Source organism: Microcaecilia unicolor, chromosome 1 (genome assembly GCF_901765095.1).
Source record: "Microcaecilia unicolor chromosome 1, aMicUni1.1, whole genome shotgun sequence".
NCBI lineage: Eukaryota > Metazoa > Chordata > Amphibia > Gymnophiona > Siphonopidae > Microcaecilia > Microcaecilia unicolor.
Window position 1 is genome coordinate 39,050,385 of NC_044031.1, and position 23,700 is coordinate 39,074,084.

General features: G+C 43.2%; 1 protein-coding gene and 1 long non-coding RNA gene across 2 annotated transcripts in view; one reads left to right on the top strand and one right to left on the bottom strand.

The window, feature by feature from the left end:
• Positions 1 to 392: 392 nt before the first annotated feature.
• On the top strand, positions 393 to 3,798 carry LOC115465350. The gene is made up of 3 exons (XR_003941401.1): positions 393 to 402; positions 3,363 to 3,372; positions 3,706 to 3,798. It is a non-coding gene; the product is annotated as an uncharacterized LOC115465350 (long non-coding RNA).
• Positions 3,799 to 7,414: 3,616 nt separating this feature from the next.
• Positions 7,415 to 23,700, bottom strand: part of LOC115465678 (SCO-spondin-like) — a 537,587-nt gene continuing 521,301 nt past the window's right edge. Inside the window, exons 110-114 of the mRNA XM_030196374.1 lie at positions 19,911 to 20,006; positions 17,599 to 17,659; positions 14,178 to 14,308; positions 11,196 to 11,346; positions 7,415 to 7,619 (exon numbers count right to left, since the gene is read on the bottom strand). Coding sequence (XP_030052234.1) covers positions 7,597 to 7,619; positions 11,196 to 11,346; positions 14,178 to 14,308; positions 17,599 to 17,659; positions 19,911 to 20,006 — 462 coding nt within the window. The 3' untranslated portion in view covers positions 7,415 to 7,596. The remainder of the gene's footprint in view (positions 7,620 to 11,195; positions 11,347 to 14,177; positions 14,309 to 17,598; positions 17,660 to 19,910; positions 20,007 to 23,700) is intronic.

The following is a 23,700-nucleotide window of genomic DNA, read 5'->3' on the forward strand; positions in this document are numbered from 1 at the left end:
ACAGAAAGGCAGTATATCATTTCCCTTCCCTTCCCTTCCCTAAAGAAGTAGTGGAGAGAGATTTATCCAATATAACCCCCCCCCCCCCCCCCACTTGATTAACATTCCTGCATCAAGGGTCTTTTTTTTTCTCTAAAAAAGACTGGCCTCCTCTGTGTGCTGCTGTGCTGACACTGTTGCAAGTCCCAGACAGGGATGATGTGGCTGTGATAACACAGAGGTACTGTCATTTGGCAGGTGGGGAAGGGAGATTGATGCTGCTGAACTTGAGGAGAATTTGTCTGTTGGTGAGGGCTGGAACACATTGGAGATCCTGGACTGGTCCTGGATGGGGAGAGATTGGAGGAGAAATGGGCTATGGGGGCAGGAATAGGAAGACAGAGGAGAGACACTAGACAGGGAGTTGGAATAGGGAGATATAAGGGAGATGCTGGATATGGAGAAAGAATAATGAGATGGGGTAGATACTGGATGTGACAGAACAGTGTGTTTTAAGCCTGTAAACTGCCTAAATTAATTCTGAAGTGCATTTCTCTAGCTTGGCCAGCAGGTGGTTCATGATTTATGTTAAAACTCTTATAGAAAAGTGAATGCCATCTTTTAGTTCCACTCAGTGAAGAAGTGAATGTACAGTACTGTGAGCAGTATACTTTTAAAACTTGTTGACTGGGCTCTGATTGGCCCAGGAGCTCTTTTTTTTTTTTAAACTGTACTGGTTTTTTCCCCAGTTTCAGCCCGGGAGAAGAGAGACAGAGAAAGCGCTTTGCTGATGCCATGTAAAAAACAGTTATATTTGATAACAAGTGAGCAGCTATATGTCCTGATCTCCCCAGGTACTTTTTAGAAAGTAAACAGATGTTTAGTCAGTGTTATAATTGGTCCATATTTCAGTTACCTGTTATTGTTTGCTGATTGCACATTTTTTGTTAATTGTTCAATATATTTTAAAGACAATAAATAATTGTGTATTGACTCTGCCTGTCTGGACTGATAAAGAATCCTGGTGGTTTGTGTGTTGGGTCTCTGAGTGCTTTCTGGGAACTGTGGGACCACTGGGAGTGTGGCCCCAGTAAACTAGAAATCACTGGTGATAATTTGAGACTGGGGTTATGACCAGAGGTGGTTGTGACCCAGTCGGTGGGAGGAGGGTGCTAGTGTAGAGCACGTGGCAGGTGCAAGTGGACCTGAGCTGTGCTGGGGATAGACCCTCTAAGTGGCCGCGGGGTAACCCCAGGTGAGTGACTAGGCATTTCTTGACACTGGACACAGGAATGGGGAGGGGGAATAGGGAGATAGGGGAGATGCTAGATATGGAAGGGGTGAATTGGGCGATAGTAGATGTTGAACATAGTATAGAGGGAATAGAGAGATAAAAGGGAGATGTTAGATATAGGACGATATGCAGTTTAATTTTTGTCTATATCTTTCTATTTTTAGTTTGTGGTCACTTAGAGATCGATATTCGGTGAAAGTTAACTGGTCAGGAGCAGCTCCTGCTTCATTTACTCCTACTGACTGGCTCCCCACATGATATTCAGCAGCACTTAATCTGATAGCGGTCAATTCTATAAAGGTCACCCAAATTTGGGTTCTAAAATGCAAGGCACTGAGCATGAATTCTATAATGGCATCTGGGCGCCAGAATTCCATTTTAGAGTATGTCAGCAGTTGGGCGCTATCACGCCATGTAAACGGCAGGCATAAATGTTAGTACATAATGTATTTGAGCAAGTAAAACACTGTATTCTAGAAGTTATGCTCATAAGTGTGGGACTCACTCATGCTCTGCAAACGTATGTGCCCTGTCTGCAGTTGTGCACTACGCAGGTTGTACACTAAACCCCTCCTTTTACAAAGCCGCACTAGCAGCTGCCGCACAGTAATGCTGACACAACCCATTCAAAACCCTACTAGTGAGGGTAAGTGAAGAATTTTTAATTGTGAAAATCGAACTGACTAGAGAATCCTTGCTAACGGCCTTGCCGCTACTGCAGAAAGAATGTAACTGACAATATGGATTGCTGCACAGTGTACAGTAGGCAGGAATCCTCTCTTCTGGCTGGCTCTGTCATCGTGTGACTTAGAGATCCACACAGTCCATGGAGAAATATTCTCTATCACCAGTACTGAAAAGAGTTAGGCGCCTAACTTACGGAGTTAGGTCCAAAAACTTGAGCACCTAAACATAGGCACCTAATTCTTCTAGTTGCCTAAGTCTAGGCTCCTTGAAAGTGGTATGGCTAGTAGAAGGGACCAGACAAGGGAACAAAGCAGGGACATTCACTGCTGATTTCCAGCACTAGCAGGGAGGGGGAGGGGAATTCTGTAAGGAGGGTTGTCAACATTTAGACATCAAGAATATACATAACTGATCAGAATATCAGCATATAAGCAGGTAAATGTGCACATACGCTTGTAAAAGCCAGTATTCTGGCAATGTGCAGTCCAGTAGTTCCCAAACCTGGTCCTGCAGGCATCTCAGCCAATCAGGTTTTCAGGATATCCATACTGAAAATTCATGAGAGATTTGCATTTGCTGCCTCTACTGCATACAAATCTCTCCGATTAATATTCATTGTGGATATCCTGAAAACCTGACTGGCTGGGGTGCCTCCAGGACCAGGTTTGGGAACCACTGTTCTAGTCTATAAAATAACACCTAAATGTGATAGCATGTAGTTTAAAGGTGGGTGAATAAATGGATGAAGTCTGGACAGGGTATACAATTATGTGGGGCTAGGATTGTGGGGGGAAGGAGCAAGAAATGGATGAGGTTATTAGGGGGTATGGGGAGGAGTATGGGGCAGATGGGTGGGAGAAGGAGCAGGAGATGGATGGGGCTAGGAGGTATGGGTAGAGAGGTGGGGGACAGAGTGGATGTGGCTAGGCAGTGTGGGAGGATGGGAGAGGAAGAGGAACAGGGCAGGAAATTACAGATAGGGGAGATAGAGTGGGAATTTGAAGGGGATAGAGAAGATTTGGCAATTTTAGTTTTGAGGGGTGGGGTATATTGATGGGTTGGGAGAATGAGTGACGGTGTGAAATGAGGGATATGAGAAGAAGGGCAAGAAAAGAGGATGATGTAGGGAAAGGTTGAGACATAACGTGAATGACCAGGAAGACTGGAGAGAGGATCAGAGGCATTGAAAAGGGATGGAGATACTGGGATATGGGAGGAAGGGGACGGGTCTCTGACAGGGTTGAGTGAGAGTAGAAATGGGGTTAAAAAGATGGTGAAAGAAAGAGGCTATTGGGTATAGGATAAAAGACAGAAGAATGGCCTTGGAGGCAAGGGAAAGAAGGAGAGACAGAGATGGAGCTGGGACTGATAAGGTAATGAAATGCAGCGGAGGGTAGATGAGGGCTAAGAGGGTAAGTACAGAGGATGGGAATGGGGGACTAAAGAAGTGGGTGAAAGATGGGAGAGGGGTTTAGGAGACTGGGTGAGGAAGAGACGGGGCAACGTGAGTGCTGGAAATGGAATGAGAGGGAGATGGTGCTAGTAGATAAATGCGGGTGAGAGAAAAGTGTGTGTGTGGGGGGGGGGGGGGGGGGGGGGGGGGGAACCCCATAAAATGAAAGATCAGTGCCAGACAGATGTAGAGAAGAAAAGGAAGAAGACAACAGGAGAAAAAAAATGGCAAAGCCATCCTGGAAAAAAAATTTAGGAGAAGACTGACACAAGGAGAGTGGAAAAGAAACTAGGCAGATGCTGAACAGGCACACAAAGGAGAGATGCTGGGCAGGACAGATGGGACGCAGAGAGAAGATGGATGGCAGACATGGAGAGAGAAGAAATATGAACTGGACAGGAGATCTAGGAAAAACAGAAGCGACACGGACCAAATCAAATGTAAAAATAAAATGCTCAGACTACAAAGGTAGAAAAAATTATTTATTTTTTAATTTATCCGTTGGAACATGTCAAACTTTGGAAAATATGCATCTCTGATATTTTGTATTTCCATTTCTGTTTCTCTAGTATTGCTGTATATGCAGAGTCTGACTCCTTGATTTCCAGCTCAGAATTTTGCCTTTGTATCGCTATTATTGTTCTGTGATTCCTTGTTTTATATTTGTTGATAGACTATCTGTTTTTCGTATGTGTGAACATGTAGTTTTTGTGTAGAGATCTGTAGCAGTCCTGTTTTTTTTTCCTCACTAGATAGTGTATTGGGGTTTTAGGGAATTGTGTAATATTTACAGTGCTGTCTTTTCACAGATAAGGTTGTTTCTCTTTTCGTCCTGGGAGTTAGTGCTGTTATGGTACAGTAAGGTTCTGAGTGTGTTTCTGCACGAGTTTGTGCTTAGTGTTTTGCAGTGGAGGAATTGTGTGTTGGCCTTACTGAGGTGACTTCAAAACTTTAATTTAATTTTAGTTTGTCATAACATCATACAGGATTTGTGAAATAATCATCAAATGTACATACATGTGTCAAATTTTACAGGCGGGGCAGGAGGCCCCACTGAACTGGTCTGCACAGAGCCCCGCAGTTGCTAAGACCGGCCCTGCTTACAATTACAGCATTATGTTCATACCTTACAATGGATAGACTTCATGGAAGATGTCCAAGAGACCTTTTCTGAAGCATATACATTGGGAGCATAAAAGAAGGTGCCCTTATCCTACCATCATCTATATTTGAAGAACTCCACACCAGAATTACAGTTTGCAGTTTTGGCTAGGAAGTTGTCAGTGGACTTCCATTGTGATATCACCCAGGAGTGTTATAGACAGTATGTGTTGAAACTTCATTGCCTTCCAGTGTCCATAGAACTAAAAGAATTGATGTATACATTTGCTTAAAGACTGCATTACTGTCCTCACAAGAGCATACCTAGTCCACATTGTTGTCACAGACTCATGCCTCCAGTGTGGTAAACTATGACATATGTGGTAAACTGTCCATATGTGATCCGATTTTGGAAAATGCTGCTGACTAGTTGCAACTTATTGGCAATATACGGTACCAAACAATCTACGTCTGTTATTTGGCTTTTGGGAAAATCAGGCACAGATCCCACCTGGCTTTAAACATTTTTTTTAGAAAAGCAGTTCTATTTTTGAAAACCATTCTCTTACACTGGATGTCCTCGACTGGACTGACTGTGGTAAGTTGGAGAACACTGATGATAAAACAGACGAGAATAGAGAGTCAAGGAATCTATTCAATTGATAGCCCTGTGGGTCGCCAATTTCAGGTTGAATGGGAACCCTTTTGGCTGAGACCTAGGCAGTTGTTTAGTACTGATAGTTTTCATGTGGGTACACTGGAGGGTGGGTGGGAGATTTGGGTGGGTATACTGTGTGGGTTTGAGTACACGTTTTTCTTTTGTACCTATGAACTTTGACTGCCTTATTTTTCACTTAAACCAGATTTCCAAATAATTGGAATCGAGACTTGTATTACTAGGAGGTATAAGAGCAAAGCCTCCTGGTATGTGTACTACTACTACTACTACAAATCATTTCTATAGGCTACCAGTTGTACACAGCGCTTCACAATTGAACATGAAGAAAAGACAGTCCCTGCTCAAAAGAGCTTACAATCTAAATCAGGACAGACAGACAGGACAATAAGGGATAATAGTAATAATAATAATATTAGTGAATTAAAGGTGAGAAAGGAGTAGGGTGGGATTAGGGAAGGAATTGTAATATGATCAAAATGTTAATCTGCATAGCCTTTTATTACACTAGAATGTAATATAGTATTTGCATCTTTGTGAATTTTGTCACTGTTGTTATTCAATGTTTATATTGAAAATTATTGAAATATAATTTGTATTCTATGACAGTCAACCACCATACTTGGCCTCTCTCATGATGTTCCTTCTCCTCCACTGCCAAAATTTATACACTCAAGGTGGCATAGAACCATCTTCTAACCTTGGTCCTGAGATAGTGGCTGTTTTCCTTTGGATATTTGCTGTGGATAGGAGACACAAATCACTCTCCAGAGCTCTTCCAGAGATTGCTCAGTATCGAATCTACGCTTGCATGTTTCATGTTGAGAGAACCAAAAAGGTGCAGATTTACCACTTCACAATTTCTGTGGGTGTACAAGAAATTAGTGTTTTCATAACAGTGAAATGCTTCTAATATGTTATTATTTAGCTCGTTGGTTTAATATGGGAAAAGAGCAGCCTCAAGTTGACTCTAGAGCAGTATTTCCCAACCCCTTCCTCAAGGCATACCCATCCAGTCAAGTTTTTAGCTGTGCCAGAATAAATATGCATGAGGTAAATTTGCATGCAGGTATATCTCATGCATATTCATTGCCTCTACTTAATAACTTTAGCTGTTTTCAATATATAACAAAACTTTATTCAATATTTCTTTTACAAATTACACAATCTTAAAACCCACCTTATCCTCACTATTTCAATCACATACACACATACCATACACTTCTCTTCATTCTAACTGTATTCAACCTTAAAATCTATAAACATCAGTGTGAATAATCCACATTAACTCATGTCCATGATTGAAATTAAACTTGTGCATTGATGACCATGAATTACTCTGTTGTTATATCCACTGTGATGTTTATAGATTTTAAGGTTGAATACAGTTAGAATGAAGAGAAGTGTATGGTATATGTGTATGTGATTGAAATAGTGAGGATAAGGTGGGTTTTAAGATTGTGTAATTTGTAAAAGAAATATTGAATAAATAAAGTTTTGTTATATATTGAAAATGGCTAAAGTTACTAAGTAGAGGTAATATAGTAAATGTAACTTATTGAAGAAATTTCTCACAGGGGTAGAAAGATGCATATTCATTGAGGATATCCTGAAAATCCAGCTGGCTGGGTGTGTTCCAAAGACTGGGTTGACAAATCACTGCTTTAGTGGATGGACGAGGTACATGTTGGATGTTCAACTAGAAACAAGGTTGATGTAACTTGTACTTCTGGGCAAATGATTCACCAGGAGTATTTGGTCTGTGCCAAAGAAAGCAGAGAAAATACTGGAGGACAGGCTTGATGGGTCATTGACCTTTGCCTCCATCCCACTGCTTGGGTAACTAGCTTAATTTCTTCTCTCCCCCACCTCAACTGCTCAAACATGGCAGAAATTAAGTGGATATATGGTTAACAGGAAATATATATCTGGTTATTTTCCTTCAGCAGAGGGCTATGATACATCTCAAACCTTTCATCTTGTTAGGTGAAATCTGGATGGCACTGAGATAGGATGTCACGTGAGATGGATAAGAGACTGTGGGAGAAATCTGGTGGACAAGGACTGAACAAAAAATAGTGCACAAATGTTCAATGGTGAGGATATTTGTGTGTATTTGCCACTAGCTAGCTTTGGACCATCTCCTTCTGGCCAAAGAGGGTCAATATATACTCCAGTCCAGATAAAACAATGTCCTCCAACGCATTCTCTCAGCTAGCTTTATTATGAACTTCACTCTGTACAGCAGTAAAATTTAACAGGTCTGATTTTCAAAGCAGCAGGATAAAAGTCCTTTGGTAGAAAAAACACTAACAGACATTTACAGGTTCTGCCAGGAGGAACGCAATAGCAGTATCTCCCTCAGTCAACACAGCCTCAGCAGCTTCTGCTCACTTCAGTCTGCCATCAACGCTTTGAGAAGTCTCCACCTAGAAAAGAGAAATAGAAAGGTTTCAGACAAGTTGAAAAAGGTTCATGAATTATAATCCACTCAATCGCTATTTGGCATGTGAGATTAGTAGAGAAAGGCAAGTGCCCTGAAAGCAGTGGTGTAGCCAAGGGTGGGTCCGGGTGGGCCCAGGCCCACCCACTTTGGGCTTAGGCCCACCTAGTAGCAGCACACCTATGATGTGGCTGGCAGGGATCCCCAAGCCCCACCAGCCAAAAACTCCCAACAACTGTCCCTCCTGCATACCTTGTAAATAGTAGATCTTAGCCTGCAGCGAGCAGCGACTGATACATACTGCTCGCACCGGCCCCACAGCCTTCCCTCTGATGTATTCCCACCTATGCAGAAACAGGGAAGGCTGTGGGGCCAACATGAGCAGTGTTGTATTTGTTGCTGCTCGCTGCTGGTGAAAATCTGCTATTTAAAAGGTATGCGGGGAAGGGGGATATTTTGAGAAACTATATGGCATGCAGGCGAGAGAGGGAGAGACCAAATCACTTGTAGAACAGGGCGGATTTCTTCTGCCCACCCATCTTGGGCACAGGCCCACCCAAAATTGGGTGTGTGGCTACGCCTCTGCCTGAAAGGCTCTAAAATCACAAACTCTCAATTCAGCATTCCCTATTGAGAGTGATTTTGAAAGCCATTTGTGCAGCTAAAATGGTGCATCATGTATGGAAATGAGGTCTTTGAAAATTGCCCACTCTTGTGTGTGAGTGTAGAAATATGGTCATAGTGCAGCAATATGTGTACCCGTACCTGCGTTTGGGAGGTGTTCCCAGGGGGCAGGTCAGGGTGACATGCACTTTTGTATTTTCAAAAAGTATCCACACAAAAAAGGAGAATGAAGTTTGGGCAGGTAGAATTTTCTTTGGGAGTTTTCAAAGTTAAAAGGAAGCATGGACTTTTGCTCTCTGTTTGAATCTGTTTATTAATTTAACACTTACATATTATACATCACAACCAAATCCTACAAAAACTCCAGCTCCTCCGGAACCCTTCCCCAGTCCCTCCCCACCAGCACAAAGATAAAGGAGGAAGATGATTCTAAAGACTCAACAACTCCATGACTTTCAGCCCACGACAGTAGCAAAGATGACAGGATAACTGTAAAGCATTATCAGTCCCTCCTCGAGGAGCCATAATTTTACAAACATCCCGGTTTTACATGTTTAAAACGAACATTCACAGAAACAAATACTCTTGGTGTGACCCCTCAAATCCCCTATCCTCCCCCCATCTCTGCAGACAAACCTAGCACTGAGGGCTGACATAGAGCTATTCCTTGTCACAGGACAGCCCTAGCCCACTGAACTCATAGAAACTCTCCCTGCCCCACCCTTCAGTTCAAACCCCTCACCCCATCTCCTGCAATGCCTGTGGATTAGACCACTGCTATCTGTCCTGTAACCACTGTACAACACCCCCCCCCCCCAAGCCCCTACTCAACCACTCACAGGTCTCTTAATTTCTCTCTGCCTCACTCATGGGGCCCCTCTCAGGTCCCTTCCCTTTCCTCACTCTATCCTTCCACTCCCAAATACTCCAAGCCAACAGAGAGAGCCGCTGGACAAAGAGCCCTCACACCTCCAAAAAAGCTTTCCTGCACTTACAAGCGTGGCGTAGCCACAGGTGGGCCTGGATGGGCCAGGGCCCACCCAATTAGGGCTCAGGACCACCCAACAGTAGCACACATTTAGCGGTAGCTGTGGGGATCCCAAGCTCCACCAGCTGAAGACTTCCACCTGATGGAAATGAAAATGCTACTCTCCACGATACCAGCACTTGCATATTAGTTTTCAGCACATGAGTGCTGCAGACTGCCAAGGTGGAAAGAAGCGTTTTCCTGCCGGCTGAGATTTTATTTTGGTGGTGGGGGCGAGAACACTTGGTGCCCACCCACTTCTTGCCTAGGCCCACCCAAAATCTGTTTTCTGGCTACGCCCCTGCTTACAAGAAGTCAGCCTGCCAAGTTCTCTAAAGACCAGGGGCGTATCTGCGTGGGGCCACAGGTGCCTGGGCCCCCGCAGATTTCGCCCTGGACCCCCCTACTGCCGCCGTGGGTACCTTTGCTGGCGGGGGACCCCAACCCCCACCAGCCGAGGTCCGCTTCCTCCTGCCGCTGCGAGGTTTTTTAAGTTCTTCATCGGGATTCGTCCTCCGTCACTCTGTGCTGCTGTTCAAAGAAGCTGCTAGCTGAATGCAGTTTCGGACTGAGTCTGACGTCGCTGCTGCACGTTGTACATGAGTCTGACGTCCTGCACGTACAACGTGCAGCAGCGACGTCAGACTCAGTCCGAAACTGCATTCAGCTAGCAGCTTCTTTGAACAGCAGCACAGAGAGAGTGACGGAGGACGAATCCCGATGAAGAACTTAAAAAACCTCGCAGCGGCAGGAGGAAGCGGACCTCGGCTGGTGGGGGTTGGGGTCCCCCACCAGCAAAGGTACCCACGGCGGCGGGGGGGGGTCGGAAATGGCGGCGGCGGGGGGGGGGGCTATAATGTGCCCCCTCACTCTGGCTTCGGCCCCCGCTACCGCCGACTTTCAGATACGCCCCTGCTAAAGACATTAACATGTGGAACAGGTTCCTCTACTGCTAATAGCACTGCAGTCTCATTCAGGGCTTTTCCAATTCATAAATGTGCATTTTTTCTGCATTAATTAGGCCTTTTCAACAGGAGCCAGGCACCTTCCCTGCTCAGACTACAAGGTGACAGGTCACCTAACAAAACTACTTCTTTTTTTTAAATTTATTTATTTATTTATAATTTCACAAATAATTACAAGATACATTAACAAAACTACTTCTGAGCCAAGCCTAACCTCCTGCCCAACTAGGTCATCAACAAAACCTGCAATTTTGTCCCACAGGATCTGGACCTGCCCACAATCTGATGGCATGTACCCCGGGCTCACCTGAATCACCAACACAGGCAAGACATCCCTCTTGCATATTGGATTGGATGTATTCATTTTAAATACCGCTGTATACCTCAGTGTCAAAGCAGTCCAGTACAAGATAAGCCCAGAATAAGAGGTTGTATTGCAGCTGCTGCAACTTTCACAAGCAAATTAAGATCAAAGTTCAACACAAAATGAATTCCACAAAAAAACATTTGGATTATAAATATTAAACCAAACCGTTGTAGCCATAGGACCCAACTTTTCAAAATTATTGGGGGTGCTAAGCCCAATGGAAATAACCCCTCCTTGAACACATACAAGGAATTTTCTCAATATTGGGGGTGCTCAAGCACCCACAGCACCCACAGAGTCGGCTCCTATGGTTGTAGCACACACCTTTAACTGGCAGAGTTGCGCTGTGTGTATAGTGGTTTGGTTTAATATTTATAATCCAAGTGTTTTTTGTGGAATTAATTTGGCGTCCTCAGACCCCTGACGCAGGCAATGTTTGCTAAAACACGGACCGTGTCGGGTCTGTTCAATAAATTTGAGTTGACGCCTGCTGTCTTGAAGGCTCCTTTTGCTTTTGTTCTTTGCTCCTGTGGGAATGTACTTCAGTTCCCCTCTCCTACGTCTACCCTCAGGACTCACCCTGACAGCTGCTGCATTCGCAGCTATGAATCATGGGCAGCACCACCGGCTCCACCTCTCCATTAGCGCACTGCAGGCTCAGGATCCGCACAGGGCTGACCGGGTCCAGACGGTAACTACAGCAGTCACACATGGTCTGCAAGTAAGGCTCCTGCAGAGAAAAAGCACTAGCTAGGTTAGGCAGGCTGCTTGAGCTTGAGGGAGACAAGAAGAGCCAGTGAGAGGCAGAATGAGACAGAGAGGCCAAAATGGGCCATGAGAGTTGGGGAAAGATAGGGTTACCACGTTTGCGGAAACAAAAAAGAAAGACACAAAAAATAAAAATGGTTACTAAAGAAACATTTAATCATACCAAATATGTAAATGGATTTTAGTTAACTAACACACATCAAATAGTGACTGACTTTACAGTACAGGAGTAGACAATCTATTTTTCAAAAACGTCTGGATTTGAATTTGACTGAGTCTGAGCCCAAATGTGCTTATCAGAAGAACAGATGTCCCTCGACAATTTTGGTTGGCTTCTGAGATACGTGTGAAAGTCTTTGCATGACATAAGCTTAAAGTTGTGCTGCACAAAAACTTCCTTTGACAGATTCAACCAGCAGGGAAACAGGGAGGTGATCAGCAATGCCTTTCTCTCTCTTTAGCACCCCCGTGCGTCCAGACTGACTAATAGGCCAGAAATGGCTTCTTTCATTATGTGGGTAGGTGTGTTGGTTATAGGCACATGAAGGGAAATGGGACTTTATATCTTATCAATCACTTCTCATATGGGGGGGGGTCCTTTTACTAAGGCGTGCTAACAGATTTAGCATGTGCTAACGATTAGCACACGCTAAATGATAAGATGCCCATAGGAATATAATAGGCTTCTTATCACTTAGCGCACACTACATCTGTTAGCACACCTTAGTAAAAGGACCCCATGGTGCTCTATTATCCCTCTCCCATACATGTTTTCTCTGAGGACAAGCAGGATGACAGTCCTTACAAGTGGATGACATCATCCAACAGAGCCCAGGACCAGGCCATTGTAAACAGAGCTCAAGAGCTTTCCATAATGCAGCAAATGTGTGAGAGTTTCTGCATCAGTGCTGTTACACAGGGCTACCTCAGTTCCAGTTTTTCCATAGACCATGAGTTGAAAATTCTATGTTATTTTCATGTTTGTTGCACTGGGACCACCTCAATTATGCCTTTCTTCCTCACAGTAAGATCTTATTTAGGTTTTTCAGCTTTCCTTGATGTTTTGCGTGGCTGAGGCCTGCATTGATAGTGATGCATTGAGTAGCATCAGACAATATTTTTGCCATCCAATCGTTTGATTTCATCTTGCTTGTGTTTCTCCCGATGTCCTCCGGCAAAGAGTTCCAGAGCTTAAGCTCTGACACCATCAGGCAGAAAGCATGAGTCACTGGCAAAGACATCCCTGTCATCCAAAAAGATTGGGTACTGTCCTAATCCCCAGGTTCTCTCCAACTATTTATTGTTAAAAAAAAATAGAAACAGAAAAAAGAAAAGAAAATCCTTTTATCGCTAAACTGAGCATTTCTGTGTCCCTATCGTCCTCCAGGCTCAACATCTCCCTTCTGTGTCCCTATACTTTCCTCTCCATTATCTCCCCTGTGCTCATATCCCCACATCCATCATAACTTCCCTCTTCCTATCCTCTCTCCCTGTGTCAAACATCTATCTTCTGTGTATGACATTGCCCCTCTGTGTCTACACTGCATCTCCCCTTTGTGTCCCTGTCCCTGTGCACCCCTTGCACATAATTTTTTCTCTGTTTCTGTTACTTTGCTGTGTCCAGATTCTCCCCTCTCTTCCTCTTCCATACCAATGTGTCTCTCTCCTCTCCAACCCAACCTACCTTCTTTCCTTTTCTCCCACCCATTCCAGCATCTGGTTCACCTGTGGGTTCAGTATTTGGCTCTCTCTTCCTTCTTACCCTTGGTCCGGCACCTCTTTCCCTTCCCTGTAGCCCCCCTCCCAGGTTCCAGCCAGCACCTGGCTGGGAGGGGGAAGGGTTCTGGTAGAAGATGGAATGATGGACAGCAGGAGGGGCACAGACTGGGAGAAGGAAGGGTTGTGATAGACAGTAGAATGATGGAGGGCAGGATGGGGGCACAGGCTGTGAGATAGGATGGTGGTAGAAGGTGGGTCAATGGACAGCAGGGAGTTGAAAAGAAGGTGAAGAGTATAACGTTAAGGTGTTATTGAGAGAGTGAAGAGCCACAGGAAAGGAGAAGTCTTCAACTTGAATGGAGTGGAACGGGTAGATGTGAATTGCTTGTTTACTCTTTCCAAAAATACTAGGACTAGGGGGAACGCAATGAAACTACTAAGTAGTAAATTTAAAACAATTTGGAGACAATAGTTCTTCACTCAATGTGTAATTAAACTTTGGAATTCATTGCCAGAGAATGTGGTAAAAGCAGTTAGCTTAGCAGGATTTAAAAAAGGTTTGGCTAACTTCCTAAAAGAAAAGTCCATAAGTCATTATTAAGATGGATTTGGGGAAATCCACTGCTTATTTCTAGGATAAGCAGCATAAAATGTTTTACTGTTCTGGGGTACCTATGACCTGGATTGGCCACTGTTGGAAACAGGATACTGGGCTTGATGGACCTTCGGTCTGTCCCAGTTTGGCAATGCTTATATTCTTATGTAATGTTAAAGAGTTGTGGAGACAGTGATGTGCCACAAAAAGGGAGAAGGCTTCAACTTGCATACAGTAAGTGAAGATGTGTTTTTGTGAGGTTTATTAATGACTGTGCTACTAACATCTATAGCAACTTTGGATTAATATTGCTACTTCCTAGATTTATTTTGATCTAGTATCTTAGTTGTAATCCACGATGAACTATGTGATTGGTATTAGCAGGCTATAAATGAATTAACTGGGATTTTACTTAAGGTTGTTTTGCTTCTGATCAGCTGCTGTGTATGAAAGCAGTGGCCCCCTCCTCCTGTCCTTACCTCAGGAATGACGTTGGTCCGGGACACACACCTCCCGCTGCAGTAGCTCACCTCCACCTGATCCAGGTGACAACTTCCTTTGGTGACATTCCTGAGCTCAGTGAGACGATGACACTCAGACGGAGGCTCTTCTGCTCTCAGAGAAAACATTAGGGGTGTTATAACTTGACTAACAAGGTTGTTCCCTACAACATCCCATCCCTCTCCATAGGATCCCAGTTCTTGTACAAGATGGCCACTGAAAACACTTGAGGACTTTAAACTGCACCCTTAACATAAAAGAAGTGATAATATACACCACAGGTATAACTCCTTTACCAAAGGGGTGTCTTTAATACAAGAAGACAAAGCATCAATTGGTCTTCGAGAAGAAATTGTGAATGACACCTGTACTGAGTTTTGTAATACCATCTCTGTTGCAATTTCTTCTTTCCACACACACTCCTTCTTATTCCCCACCTCCCCTACCTCACATGTGCAGTCTGGGTGGCCCACAGCCCCTCGCTGACTCAAACTCTGAAGGAGTGCCTCCGAGATATATCCTCCTCACCAATTGTCAGCTGGTAGGGATTGCCATATTAGCAGCTGCTTCCTTCCGCCCTCCACTAGCTTGAGGGCACCACCTTTATGCCATGCCCAGACCCAGATGACCCAGAAGGAGCTTCCAAACTCAGACACCCTGTGCCATAGCACACAGGGCCATGCTTGGGCAACAAGTCCAGTGCCATATGCTAACTCTTGGTAAGTGGTACAGTCATGTGTGCTACGAGCATCTGAAGACACTGTGGCCATGAGCTGCGGTGTGTGCTGCTCAGGTTTGTTTGCTTTGGAGTAAAGATTGCATGGTTAATTTTATATGCATACTGTGGGGTTATTTGGAAGGATGGTGGGTGTTGAACAGATATCGTCACTGCATGGCTGTTTGGCTGACTAATCTGTGATGCCTGGGTATGAGTGGGTGATACATATTGTGTGGGGTCTGTTAGCTGGGTATTTGGGTGGCCGATTACCACCCGGTTACCGCCAAGCAGTAGAAAATAGAAAATATTTTCTGCTGTGCATTTTGCATGTGTGTCAAAAATAGCATTACCGCCCGGGGCACGTGGTAGCCGGGCGGTAGCTCTAATTTGATGTGTATTGGGTGCGCGTAGGCACCATAGTAAAAGGGCCCCTAAATGTCTTAGATCATTGTTCTTCAATGCAAGGCCCAGGGGCCAATGACAGCCTCCGGCGTCTTCTGGAGTGGCCCTCCCCCATCATCTTCCTGGGGGGGGGGTCCTGCTATTATCTGCCTCTCTAACCAAGCTCTCGACAGAAAGGGGAAAGCGGATGGGGGGAGAGCTGCAGGCTTGAAGGAAAAGACATGTCTCAGTAAACAAAGTGAATGCATTTGGAAATGAACACCTCTTTGAGGATAGCCTCAATGAAAAATTTGAAGGTCGGCTAGTTATGATGGATGTTATTGATACACACTGATCAAAAGTGTCGCAGCACTGCATGGGCAATTATTTGGTGGCTCTCCTTCAGCTTGTTTCGATCCAAAGTGGCCCTAACTTAAAAGTTAGTGAGGACCACTGTGTTAGATAATTTCATGACGTTTCATTGTGGTATTTCTTCATATGCTTATTATTTCTTGCATTGATTATTTCAATATTCTTTACAATGGTTTACCTAATTATGTTCTTGGGAAACTTCAAACCATTCAAAATATAGCTGTTCAACTTTTGTTTAATCTCAAACTTACTGACTGTGTCTCCTTCATTGGCTCCCTGTTTCAATTAGGATTAAGTATAAAGTGTTCATTTTAAAACTTTATCAATCAAAAAGGAGAAGGAAAAAACTCTACGTGTGGGGCAAACCAAAAGTACAAGAAAAAAGTGGAGCCAGGCAATGAAGATCGGAACCAGATAATTCTTTATTGTACTTAGCGACTGAAAACAAGAGTCACCCGACACAGCTATCTTTCGCAGTGCGTTTTTTCCAGCAAAAAAGGTGCCGGTACTCAAATGCCACCCTTCAGAGATGGGGGTGATCGCTGAGGGACCCGCCCCACAATAGCCAGGACCCCTGCAACCAGTCACAGAATCTATGACAAGGCAGAATTGGTTTGTAGAGCCTGAGCTCTTTCATTAAAACTTGAAGACCATGGGTCAATTTTAGCAGACAATGGAAAAGGTGCTGGTACTCAGTACCCCCTCAAAAAAGCCCTGATCTTTCGGCACACTATGTGCCTGCCTCAGGGGTGGATAATTCTTGTTGAAAAATGTTAGAGGCTTTGTGCAAGACAGTGCCAAATGCATTTTCACTCACTAAGTTTTGTGCAAGTTGCTGACAAAGAATTATTGAATACAGAACCAGTTTTTCTCTTCATTTCTTAACATTTGACATTTTTTAATCAAGAATTATCTACCCCTGAGGCAGGCGCATAGTGTGCCGAAACATAGCTGTGTCAGGTGACTCTTGTTTTCAGTCGTTAAGTACAAGAATTATCTGGTTCAGATCTTCATTGCCTGGCTCCATTTTAAACCTTTAGAACTCTGAAAATTGGTCACCAGCTGCTTTGTTTAATGTACTTATTCCATGTTTCTTCTCATACTCTTCGTTCTCACAATATGTTCAGTTTCCTGCCAGAGCTGATCATGAATCCACATGCAACTCTGCTCCATTGCTTTGGAATTCACTACCTAAATATTTCCATATGAAGCAATCTTTGGGCCATTTTAAATCTGGCCTGAACGCTTATTATTTTTATATTGCTCTTGGAGAGTGTTAAATTGTTGCTGTGGAGTCCTGATTGTGTCCAAGACTAGCATTTATTTGTTTTTTGTGTATTTTTTTAATTTCTGTTTTTAAATTATGGATTGTAAGCTGCATTTATATATTTGCTTTTATTATTACTTGTAAACCACTCTGATATTTTTTTTTCAAGTACTGTATTACTGAACAGGGGGCCCCCACGTCTGCCTGATTGTGCATCCATCTCTGCCTGCTTGTGAGCTTTGGGGACCCCCTCCCAAATTTTTGCCTGGGGCCCCACATTTCTCATCACCAGCCCTTTTACTGAAGGCCGAAGAGATTTTTTTTGGACTGTGCAACTATAGCAAGAATCCTATCAGTGGAACCATTTCTCCCAAGCTTCCCCAGCAGAGCCTCTGGAAATTTTCCACATATTGGGTTGTGTTGAACAGGTGCCTTCCATGTGTTCAGACATTAATCCATCCCCCAGATCAGGTCAGGAGTGCCTCTACCTCAGCTGGGCAGATTCCTATTGAATTCTGGAAGGAGCATGTGTTTTCCCTTTCTTTTTTTTTGGAAGCACCCTTTTATACATCAGGCTTAGGGCCTAGAATAGAAGGTGTTAATTCTCTCACCCGCGGAGAGGAAGCCACAGGGCACAGGATTGCATTCTGTGTTTCATTACCTGGAATTTCCTTCCTGCAAACCGGACAGCAGCTGCCTGGCTCTTGCACCTTCACTTCACCCTAAACAGAGGTACAAACAGAAGATGAGAATACTGAATTGCTCAAGACAGATCTTCCCCTCCGCCAGATCGCCACTTCACTCCATCCCTTTTGACAAACTCTCCATGATTACCAGAACATCACCAATGTTATTTCCACTTTTATGCAGCATCTCAAATCAGGTCATCTTACAAGCTATTATATATTGGCATAACAAGTTCCACTCTCTTTCCTAGAGAGCATACATTCTAACTGGGAATTTAAGGCAGTGGCAGATAATGGAAATGGGACTTGATATACCGCCTTTCTGAGGTTTTTGCAACTACATTAAAAGTGGTTTACATATATTCAGGTACTTATTTTGTACCAGGAGCACAAGGAGCTGCAGTGGGAATCAAGCTCAGTTCCCCAGGATCAAAGTCCACTGCACTAACCACTAGGCTACTCCTCCACTAGAAACATTCCATGTAGAAGCCTGCCCTTGCAGATCAGCAACGTGGTCTGTGAGTCTGACGTGCAGGGCAGGCTTCTACATGGAATGTAGAATCTCAAATAGTAGCAACAGAATCTCAATAGTAGCAACATTCCATCTAGAATCTCCAATAGTAGCAACATTCCATATAGAATCTCAAATAGGAAAAGGGAAATGGGACTTGATATACTGCCTTTCTGAGGTTTTTGCAACTACATTAAAAGTGGTTTACATATATTCAGGTACTTATTTTGTACCAGGAGCAATGGAGGGTTAAGTGACTTGCCCAGAATCACAAGGAAAAAAGTTCTGCCTGTTTGGGATGGGGTTGGGGGGAGGGGGCTATGTTTTTCTATCCATATGCATGGTATGATGAGTTGCTGGTAAGGACGGAGGAAGGGAGAAAGATCTGCGATCTGGAGAAGGAGAAAATGGGTAGGTGATGGTGTCAGGCCTAGGTAAGAGGTAAGGGAAAGTGCATTCTCCCCTTGCTAATTTATGTCAATGTGGGAGGGGGCATAATGAGAGAAATTTCCCATGGTGCTGGCTTATTTCAGTTTAAAAAAAAAATATATATATCTACTGTTTTGATATGCTGGCTTCATATTCAGTGTTTTAATCTGGCGAGTGTGATTTGAATAACCGTATGTATGCAAATGAATATGCTAATTTGTCAAGCCCTTCCTCCCTTTGCCCCCCCCCAATGAAATAATCAAACTACACCTATGAAGAACAGTCCGGCATGTCAGCAAGTCGAGGAAATGTGCAGGGTCAGTATGAGAGGTCAGGGGTCATTCCTGCAGCTGGAAAATAAAGCAGGTCAGCAAGTGACAGGAAGTCAATGTGAGAGATTAAATTGTTCTAATGGTCAATCTGTCAGTTGGGCTGTAGTACAAGTGTGAAAAGATCTTTGTGAGTGAAGGTCAAACACAAGGATCAAATGGTTACAGCTGATAGTTTCAGCATGAATTTCTGTTTATGGTTGTATTTTGGGTATTTTAATGATCTGTTATGATGTTTGTCTATGGATATTTATTTATTTATTTGTTACAATTGTAGTCCACATTTTTCCACCTATTTGCAGGCTCAATGTGGCTTACATAGTACCGAAAGGCGTTTGCCAAGATCGATATAGAATGTGGTTGAATAAAGGTGCGTTTGTTTCAGGCACAGTGGGGGTCAAAGAGTGGGAAGGTTATATAGTGTCCAGTACGATCGTTGGATTTGCTGTGTTGCAGAGTGTAGGCATCTATGTTGGGTCAGTAGGGTATGCCCTTTTGAACAGGTAGGTTTTTAGTGATTTCCTGAAATTTAGATGGTCGTAGATTGTTTTCACTGCTTTTGGCAGTGCGTTCCATATTTGTGTGCTTATGTAGGAGAAGCTGGATGCATAGGTTGCTTTGTATTTGAGTCCTTTGCAGTTTGGGTAGTGGACGTTTAGGTATGTTCGTGATGATCTGTTTCTATTTCTGTCTGGTAGATCTATGAGATCTGTCATGTATCCTGGGACTACGCCGTAGATAATTTTGTGGATCAGGGTGCAGAGTTTGAAGGTAACACGTTCTTTAATTGGGAGCCAATGCAGTTTTTCTCGGAGGGGTTTGGCACTTTCGAATCGTGTTTTGCCGAATATCAGCCTAGCTGCTGTGTTTTGGGCGGTCTGGAGTTTCTTTGTGAGTTGTTCTTTACATCCTGCTTAAATTCCATTGCAGTAGTCTGTAAATCAGTGTGAACAAAATGTTCTCTTGGTTCTGGTGGTTTACACATTTTTTAAATAAAAATCAGCATTCAATTCTTTACCTCAATGCAGTGGAGAGGAGGGCAACCTGCAGTGCAGACTTTTATCCCGTTCACACAGTGACATGTCTGACATCCCTCCTGCCACTCCACGCCAGGCTAGAGAGAAAAATGAGAGAACATGGTCACATCAGGCTACACTGCTAAGAGGTAAGATCACATCAGGATATACAGCAAAGAGGGGAAATCACAATCTTGTTGGAGCTCACACCAGAAGAGAACACAGACATAATGGAACTCACGTTGAGATAAACGGCAGAGAGGAGATAAACAGCAAATAGGAGAGATCATAACCATCCTGAAGAGTTCAACACCAGCATACCAACATCAACCTCCAAACACCAACTCAACGATAACCTTCAAAAGACTGCACATCTGTGAATAACACCTCTGCTCTTATCAGTGGTGTTAAAGTCCACTAAGAGGTCCTACTATATTAATTTAGTCAACAGTTCAGCTAACCACCTGAAAAAAACTGTTCTCTGTTCTGTTGGAACAGTCTTCTTTCAACCCATCCCCTTCCTCCTCTGCTTCCACCCTATTTGCAGAGGATCCTGCCAAGTATTTTCATTCTATGACTAACACGTTCTGCCTTATTTGCCTCCGACATCCTGTCCTCGTCAATTGAGCCTGACCGATCTTCCCCTGGTGATGATTCCTCCAGACTTTCCCTACCTCCAGAGATATGTTTTTCTTTTAATCCAGCTACACTCTTCTTTGTCAAAGCTCCTCTCTACTATCATACCCATCACTTGTTCCCTTGACCCTATCCCATCTAAATGGCTTAATATTCTCTGCCACTGTCTTCTACTTCTTGCTCTTTCAACTGTCAGAGCTTAGCTCTAGGTTCTGTTCCAAACTCTTGGAAGCATGCCATTGTTCACCCTATCCTAAGAAATCCTCAACGGACCCCTCCATTGTCTCCAACTATAGGGCCAGTGTCTAATCTACCTTTTTTGTCCAAGCTCACTGAGAAAGTAGTTTTCTCACAGCTTGAATGTTCCTCTATTCTACATCCCTGTCAATCCAGATTCATACCAGGCCATAGCACTGAAACTCTTCTAGCAGCTTTTCTATGTGAACTCCATATCATGCTGGGTGGTGGCAGGGCGGCTCTAGTTGTATATTTGAACCTCTCTGCTGCTTTGAACTGGTGGATTATACCGTTCTACTGACCAGATTTACAGAGATTGGACTGAGTGGTGTAGTCTTGTGGTTCAACTCCTTTCCACAAGGACGCACCTTCACAGCATCTATGTTATCCTCGGTGTCTTTCACTCACCCTTTATCTTGCCTCCGCAACAGGGCTGAATGCTCACTCCCCTCCTATTTAGAATCTTTCTTGTTCCCTTAGCTACCTTAATTCAGGATCATGGTGTGAACACATTTCACTATGCATATATTCTCTTTGTAGGATATCTAGATCTGCTTAACCCTGATTGGTTCCAGCTTCAGCATTGCATGGCCTCTGTTGCAACCTGGCTGCAAGCACACCACCTTGTCCTGGATCCTGCAAAAACTGCAGCATCTTGGATTACCAGTCACCCCTCTCATCCATCTCTTGCTCCCAGATTTTTGGTTCTCCCATTACTATAGTAGATTCATTTAAATACCTTGTGTTATATTGATTATCAACTCTCCTTCGAACCTCAGATAGCTGCTATTGCTATGTCCTGTTTCATCACCTTAAGACACTTTCAGTTGGTCCATGTTACCTAGATGAACCCTCCCGGCATATACTTCTCCGTTCCCTGATTACTTCTCGCCTCAATATTGTAATGTGGCATATATGGGAATAGGCTTCAGTCTATTCAGAATACAGCCATCAGGGTTTTGTAGGAGTAAACTAACTCCTACTGGGCAGTCTAGGTAGAGACGTGCAAATACTAAATTATGTTCTGCACTCAGGTTGTTATTATTAAACCCACTTCTCCCAATTAGCTGTAATGAGCTCTAAATCCTTCTAATATGTGACCATCTCTGGGGAAAGGAGATTAAAATCACCAGAAACAAAAAATTATGTTTTAATGAATTCTGTTAGCGTAAACAATTTGTAATACAACAGTCCAACCCCTATACTTTTATGTGAAAAAAATAAAAAAGTTCCAGAAGTTCAAACATGTAACTTTTTCATAGTTCTTATCGACCCATGACAGATCCAAAATGTTGAGAATGGTCAGTTTTTTAATGAGACTTTAGTCACCATTTCCCAGAGATGCTCACATATATGTTTATACTACTAGCCTAAATAACATGTAACTGATAGAAATAACAAATAATTTCTTTACATGTAGAATACGAACTAGTTACAAAGATAAAGTGTAAGCAAATAAATGAATAAAGAAATAACTGAAAAATAAAAGTAGCATATAAACATTTAGAATCTCACAGAATAAAAGTAAAATATCAGTTCTTTAAATGCTAGAATGAACACACACACTTCTGAGACACAGAATAAGTGCCACCAGCTTGTTACCCCAAAGTGATTTAGATCTTGACCATACAACCTGCATGAGTTGCAAATCTCTCTTTGGAACAACTAGAGTAGCAGGTGTTTATCTTTATAGGCAATGCTCGCTCTGAAGTGTTCTGATGATAAGATTAAAGTTGTAGATCAGTTCAGATGAGTAGGTCTAGCTGAGCTCAGATGAACGTTGAAGTTGCTAAAGGTTTTGATATAATTTTGCTATCAGTAATATCTGATGATCTGATAACATCACAGAAGGTGACTGGCTGTGCCATTTATGTTATGGCTTGAAAAACCCACAGGAATGTCTTTTGATGTCATTCTGGATGTTTTCTGGACTCCAGGCAGTCTGGGGATTGATATGACTGCATTGCCCACATTTCCTTTATCTGCATCAGGGTCACAGTTCCTTTCCTCAGAACAAGCATGACTCAACAGGTTTTGAATCATAATAAAGGTTTCTGTATTGGAGCAGTGGGCACTGCAGATTCAGTTATTTATATCAGATGTCCCACTAGTATAACATGGTCAATCTCTGCAATACACTTGTTACCTTGTGGCAGATGCTTTTACCTTTTCATTTTTGTGCCATGTGCGGAAATTTGATCATACAACTCCTTTACTTTTTCAACATCATCGACTTCCTGAACAGTTTAGAATTTACTTCAAGATTTTGGCTCTGACCTACAAACCTTTACACAATGGTATACCTCACTATTTACTTTCTTAGTCATTCTCCATACACCCATTTGCGTGCCTCACTCTGGTGATGAACAGCACCTATAGATTCCTCTGGTATCACGTGCCCACTTAGAAAGTACACGGCAAAGTGCTTTCTTCTTCATTGCCCCTTCATTATGGAACAATCTGCCTCTTTCTCTCTCCATTTAGAACGAACCTACATCTAATTCACGGTAACCCTTAAAACAACCTACTTATTTTTGCTGGCATTCAATGGATAAGACTGAATTTGGGAGTAGGGTGTGGTTTATGCTGCCAGGATATCTATGACTCTTCTCCTGTCCCCTTTTGGGATGCACTAACTCAGTCTCCTTTCTATCCTGTCCTGTTTGTTAGTGGATTTTTGTTTCTTTTGGCTCAATTGTAGCCTGTAAACTCCCTTGGCTTGCATGACTTGGCAGGTGGTTTAGTAAATAAAATAAACCATAACCATACACAGAAACAAGAGAGACCAGAATAACACTGGAGTTCACACTGGGATACGAACAAACAGGAGAGATCATAGTTACAGTAGAGCAAAAATTGGAATATAAACAGTAGAGATCAGAGTGACACCAGAGCTTACACCAGAATACAGGGCAATGA